The sequence below is a fragment of the Clupea harengus genome, chromosome 22, assembly GCF_900700415.2.
Source record: "Clupea harengus chromosome 22, Ch_v2.0.2, whole genome shotgun sequence".
Classification (NCBI taxonomy): domain Eukaryota; kingdom Metazoa; phylum Chordata; class Actinopteri; order Clupeiformes; family Clupeidae; genus Clupea; species Clupea harengus.
In genome coordinates this window covers 25,371,205-25,377,845 of record NC_045173.1, presented here as the reverse complement: position 1 = coordinate 25,377,845, position 6,641 = coordinate 25,371,205, and the positions used below count along the sequence as shown (strand labels likewise).

Below are 6,641 nucleotides of genomic sequence, written 5' to 3'. Positions count from 1 at the left end.
ATCGTGAGGAGGTGTATCTAACTGTTGCCCTCCCACGGACACTGCAGGGACTGAGCTCAGTAAGGAGGACTGGGGACAGAGCCTAACTTTCTCTGGCCTCTTCCTCTAGGGTTAGGACAGATTTAACACGCTGAATGGCTCCATTTCATACCTCTCCTGTGACAAAATGCAGTTTGGTACGCTTCAAACTGAGGTCACACGCATGTGTTTAAGAGAAAAATACTCCTCATACATGTGTTTCTGTGACAGCATATGCATAGTGGGGTGCATATCTGTTTGTTAAGTGGCAGGCAAGCTGGTGTGTGTTTAGAACAACTCAACTGATTGAGTCAAGGGCCAAGGGTCAAGGGTCAAGCTCATGGTGGGACATTGTCAGACCATATTTAAGATAAGCACCCTTTATTGTATTCATATTTTTGTATGGAAAGCTAAACCAGAGGCATAGTCATTATACACTGATTTAACATTTTACAATAATGTCAATACTGAAATCTAAGAATAAATATATGCACATTCTTGATCTAATATTTGCAAGATGGAACAAAAAAAGGTACCATCTCTGTGGTGAATGAATGTTCCAGACGTCTCTGGCAATTTCAGTGTTCTGACCTTGTCTGGGTCCATTTCACTGATCAGTAAAGTCCCAATAAAGACAATCTATTCATTGTGAAAATACATAATCAACAAAGCGCTTGACAGTTATACAATAACTGCTATATACCTATTTGTTGGAGGACAATTTTCAGTTCAAGAAACACATGTTCCAGAAGTCCATATGCAAACAGGATAAAAGCCAAAACCAAGTTATATTTTTTATAAAGACACGCCCTTTTCCAGGTGCACACCGACATGTACATGTAGAGCTGCACTAGTGCCTCACCTTTCACACCTATATATCTAGATTTAGATAAATAAAACTGTGGCCGTAGAAAAATAACAATTAACAACATTGCTGGCTGCTCTTTTGTGAAGGCACTTGATACAAATCTGAGTAATGTGTTTCCTCCGGAGCAACTTAAGGAGAAAACACTTATTATGGACTGCAGCATTTTCTCCTCAGTCTTACCATTTTTTATTTCTCTGGATATGGGCTTTTTTATCAGTCACGTATTAAAATTGATATGACCTCTCCAGCACATCAATGTAATCCATCTTGGTTTTCAGTCTGGCCCTCAACTCGGGGTAATCACTTTGGGTTTGATTGGGACATCCTGTCCTTGTCTCGATTGTGATCGTTTGCTTTTGCCTGGCGTCCTGGTTGGCGTGCGGGTACTCAGGGGGCGGGTGCGCGTGTCTGTCTGGCATGTCACTAAACCGGGATTTGGTGCCAAACAGGCTATCCACAAAACCCACCTTTGGAGTGGGCCCCTGGCTGTCAATCACCGTCGGGCAGAGAATCCCATTCCCGTGAAAGCCTGCTATGTTTCGGCACGGCGATCCGATGCCCACAATGGTGTTTATGGGTGAGCTGGATACAGCCATGGTCCACTCTTCCTCCTTCTCTGCCAGTGTTCTGTAATTTGACCTGCTCTCTTTTCTCTCTGGGAGCTCCTGCTGCTGCTGCTGCTGCTGCTGCTGCTGCTGCTCGGTGTCCTCCGGTCTGGGTTTGTAAATGGGGTTGCTGCACATGTGCACCATAGGGGCAGCGATGCTGTCGTACACGTGATTGGAGGGTGGCGTCTCGGGCATGGCGGGAGGCTGCTCGGGGAATATCCCACACTCCATCTGAATCCCGGTCAGCCCCACCTCCCCCTGCTTCCTGAAGGGCAGCTTCTCCCGACGCTTCAGCGCGTACGCACAGAGTGCCGCCGCCGCGAAGAAGGCCGACACGAACAGCACCAGCAGGCTCAGGATGAGCACCGACAGCGGGATGACCGCCTTGGCAGGCTGAGGGTCCGGCGCCGGGTAGCTGGACGAGACGCCATTACCAAACGAGACAGGGGAGGGGGAGGAGAGCCTGAGCTCGGGACAGATGAACTCCACAGGGAGGGAGCGCAGGTCTTTGCCTGCGAGCGGCTCTGGGGTTTTGCAGACCACCTCGCCCACCACCACCACGGAGCTGAGCGTGTCCAGCCACTGCTTGAGGCGGACTATGTCACAGGTGCAGTCCCAGGGGTTCTGGTTCAGATCGATCTGGACCACCGCCTGCAGGTGCTCCAGCACACCGCTGATGGGCAGGATGTGGAAGTAGTTGTTCCGCAAGTTAAGACGGGCAAGGGAGGTGCCCGCGAATGCCCCCTTGGGAAGCGTTCGCAGGAGGTTGTTGTTGAGAAACACCAGCTGCAGCATGGGCATTAGACTAAAGGCAGCTGGGCGGATTTCTCTGATCTCGTTGTACTCAAAGTACAGGTAACGCAGACTCTGAAGTCCATGGAACATGTCAAGCGTTAGAGCCTCAATATTATTCCCATTCAAATACAGACTTCTTAAATTTGGCAAATTTACAAAGGCTCCTTCTTGTATATAACCTATCTGATTGTCACCTAGGTGCAGTAAGTCCAGACTGGAGAAATTCCAGAAGTCAGACTTGTAAATTTTCTGTATTAGATTCCCACTTAAATATAGCTTCTTGGCATTAAGGGGTCGTGGCACAAGATCAGAGATGTTGCGACAACCATTCTCTTTACAGTTGACTGTTAACCCAAGGTCATTTATGTGTAAGTTGCATGTACAGCCGATTGGACAGATGATTGGGATGGGGGGTCTGGTTTGATAGCCGGCAATGGGAGGCTGATTGGGGAACACACTGCGAGGGGTAGGTGGCGTCTTGGAGGGCCTGGGCCTTTTGGTAGGCTTCAGGGGTCTGTCCTTCTGCTCAGACGAGGCAGTGTTATGGTTGACAGAGAACATGGAGGAGGGCTTTGTGGGCCTGGCTCTCCCCGTGTAGAACGGTAAATGGGGGATCCCGAAACGGGCCTCCACCTCCGCCTCGCTCATGGCGGGGCAGAGCTCTGATCGTTTTATTTCCCTTAGGTCCTTCCCGTGCAAATGGAAGGGATGCTCGCAGGTAATCTCGCCCACCACCGCCGTGTAGGGAATGCGCTCCAGCCACGCCTGTAGCTGCACGATGTCGCAGATGCAATTCCATGGGTTCTCCTCGAGCTGGATCTCCATCAGGCTGCGACCGATATACTCCAGTGTGCCCCGGTAGGCCAGAGCCTTAAGCCGGTTTCCACGCAAGTCGAGGTGTGTCAGAGACACTGATCTGAAAAGGAAGCCAGGCAGTGCAGGTATCAAATTGTCATTCAGGATAAGCACCCGCAGCTTGTGCAGGTTCCTGAACGCCCCGCTGTCTATCCTCTTGATAACGTTGTAGTCGGCCTGGAGGTATTCCAGGCACTCGAGTCCGAGGAACGTGTCGTTGCGGAACACCTCCAGCTTATTTTCATGGAGGTACAATCTCTTGAGGGCCCTGAGCCCGTGAAAAGCCCCAACATGGATGTCCTGCAGAGCATTGTTCCCCAGATTAATCGCCACCGCATTGTTCAAGTGCAGAAAACTGTTATAGTAAAGTCTGCGTAAGGAGTTCTTCTGCAGGTACAGCTTAAAAGGCCTCAGCCAGGACTGTGACACCTGGCTGACATTTGTAAATCCTTTGCCGTCACAATGGACGTGGAACAGGCCCTCTTTCACCTCGCAGTCACAGGGCTCGAAGCAAGGCTCGTCTATTTCCTCTGAGTCATCTAACAGAGGGATTGGGGTTGTCCATCCTAGAGCAATTGTGCTCAGCAGTGTAACCCACAACATCCTTCTGCCGAACCCAGGTGATTGCATAGCCCCCGAGAGACTTCGCCACTGCACTGTAAAATAAAATAACTTTAGTGAGACTACTGTTGAATGCAACACAATGGCTCCTGTAATCATGACTTTGCAGTGCTGGCTGAAAAGAGGGCACACATCAGAACTATGTATAAGCTTTATACATTTAATTACTAAACAATGAAATCATACTTAGGCATAATCTTTGTTTACAGCATCTCAATACAGCAAACACTGGCTAAAATACCTGATACATGAAGGAGTGTCTCAAGAGAAATGTGAATATATCACCTTTCCCTTCTCACCTTCTACCATCATAGTTGTAGGCTACTGTATGAAGACTGAGAGTTGTGATATGTGTATAATCCATTTACCCCAAATAATCAGGAATGCAGGAATGCAGGATTAAAAAATGTTTGTTGACAGATGATAGATAATGACAACAGAGTCTATTTGACCTCCATAGGCAATATTTCTTACTTTGCTAAATGGCACTTATTAGATAGAACTAACTGCAGGGCACTCGGATATACTAGCAGACCTGAGGCTGAATTACTGTATTTTAAAAAGCCTTTATCATTTCATGTTAACAGCGCATGCACAGCCATTGGTTGTTTCAGACGCTGATGCAATTATATTTAATGGATACTGGACACTAGGGAAGATACAGAAAATGTCATTTTCGCTAAATAACAGATGTTTTTAATGAGACTATGGCCCATTTTAATGATGAACTCTTAAGCACCTCACTAAAACGCACACCAGTTTTAACTGCGTGAATAACGACCTGGTAGACAGTCAACGTATTAAATGTAGCCTACGTTTCACAAAATACCCACTCGGTGTTACTGATATCTAACCAGGACTACCACATCGCTTTCAGAAGAGGATCGACCCAATGCTTCCGCTAGCTTCACACAGTACTGTGTAAGCACAAGAAAACCATTGAATGGCCAAGTACCGCATGAAAAAATGTAACTTACGGAAACCCACTGGGTTATTAAAGAGAATTACAAGCGCTTCGGCAGCATAGCGGCGACACATGCCATATTAACCGGTATCCAATTACTAAAAATCATTAACAAATGAATACACTTAGTGAAACCCAATGCACTGTAATGTAATCTATTTGTATTTCCCTTTGTCTCCTCATAACACCGCCCGCATTCGAATCCATAACGAAACTAAGCAGAAATGTGCGCTACTCACTCAGATTGGTGCAGGGCAATTAAAAGAACGCCCGATAGAACACTTTAAACGCTGTTGATTCTTGTCATGTCGTGGTCATTGAAGCACACTCTTCATCTCACTGTTCTTGTGGCAGAGGCAAATAGGAAAACCGACTACGTGACTGGACTGCAATGTCCAAACGAGGTTTGCTTTAGAATGCAGGTCCGCTCCCCTGACGAGCGCTCAACAGTGCAGCCAGTAGAGGCTGCAGCTTCACGCGTATATGCAGAACTGCTGCGAAGAATCTCTTCTTACTTCTTCTGCTGATCCACTGGCGGCCCGTTCAGTTCAGAACTGATGCTGGAACATCGGTGGTGGTGTTGAGGCTTTCAGACATATAGCCACAGCTTTGGGCTTCAAGTGGGGTTTAATGTTACTCCCTAGGATGTAACCCACTGTACAGGGCGCGCACATTCACGGACAGTCTTGCATTTATTATCGGAACAATATCAGTGCAGCAACCCGTGCAGAAAAATAAATCTCTTCCATTATTTCCTAATGCTTTTGCCAGTGAAATATGTTTAGACAATCGACAGGACATTGTTTTAGACTTTCACTTCAGTTAATCACGGAATTCCAGTAGTGTGTTGGATTTGGTGAGGGTTGTGATACTGTCTATTAGGACATAGGTGTCTTCCGAAGGACCCCTGTGCTTTTTTGAAGTAGGCCTAATGCAATGATTGTATTTAAACCGCTCATGTATTTTGCCCTCTGCATTTCTCTCTAACCGTTTAACAAGGCCTTATTTTGGTTACCATGGAAACTTTCTGCCAGCTGGCATCATTGCACAACATCTCTACTGTGGCGACTTTCTCAACTATCAAACAGAAACCTGCAGGTAATCCCATAGCCCTGCAAATTCATGTTATATTCATCATGTACAAAAATGGCAAACTTTGCATCTGATCACACTGACTTATTTTGTTAACTGTTCCGTGAAATAGGTTACCGGCAGACAGCTGGATGACAGCGGAAGTGGTTTTGACATCATGGAGGAGGTGTGGGGGAAGAACTCCCGCCTGTGCGTGTAGGCAAATCCACAGGGGTGAATTCAAGTTTATTGTAGTTAGCAGAGAAAGTTGACATTTAAATGCAGTTATGGGGCATGGTTGAAGTGGCCTTCTCAGAGTCCAGATGCCATCATTTTAAATACACTTGAGATTGTGATTTTGGTTATGTAGGCCAGCTCATTTTCCCAAAGATTCCTACAATCTTACATCACTGTGCCATATAGTCTTCTACCTGAATTTATAAATATATCCCAATTTAGCTCAAGTGGTTCATTTATGAATATCATTTAGTAGTTTGTACCTTGGAGGTATAAAGTATTTCATAAAATGAATACAGTCCCCCATGCTAATGTGGACAATAAACTACATCACCATTTGACATTCATTATGTATTTAAAATAGGATTTCAAAATGTTTTGAAGGTGGTGGAGCTACCACGGTTTATGAAAGATTTGTAGAGAAACCCTTTATGCAAGACTATGTTTTAATGATTCATTATGTACTTACCATTTAGTTTCTGCCAGGGTTAAAACCCCTGTTCAAGTGTGAAACCAAATGTGACAGAACTATATTTAAGCTTACTTCAAGCAAAGTAACATTAAAAAACGGAAGCTTTTACATGGCAAACTAAAACCCATATGC

At 45.9% G+C, this 6,641-nt stretch overlaps 1 protein-coding gene across 1 annotated transcript; it reads right to left on the bottom strand.

Annotated features, from left to right (window-relative positions):
• Positions 1-382: 382 nt before the first annotated feature.
• Positions 383-5,318, bottom strand: slitrk3b (SLIT and NTRK-like family, member 3b). Its single transcript, XM_012834239.3, has 2 exons — positions 4,969-5,318; positions 383-3,800 (listed from the first exon to the last, which is right to left on the bottom strand). Coding segments are annotated over exons 1-2 (2,691 nt in total). The 5' UTR covers positions 4,970-5,318; the 3' UTR covers positions 383-1,110.
• Positions 5,319-6,641: the final 1,323 nt, after the last annotated feature.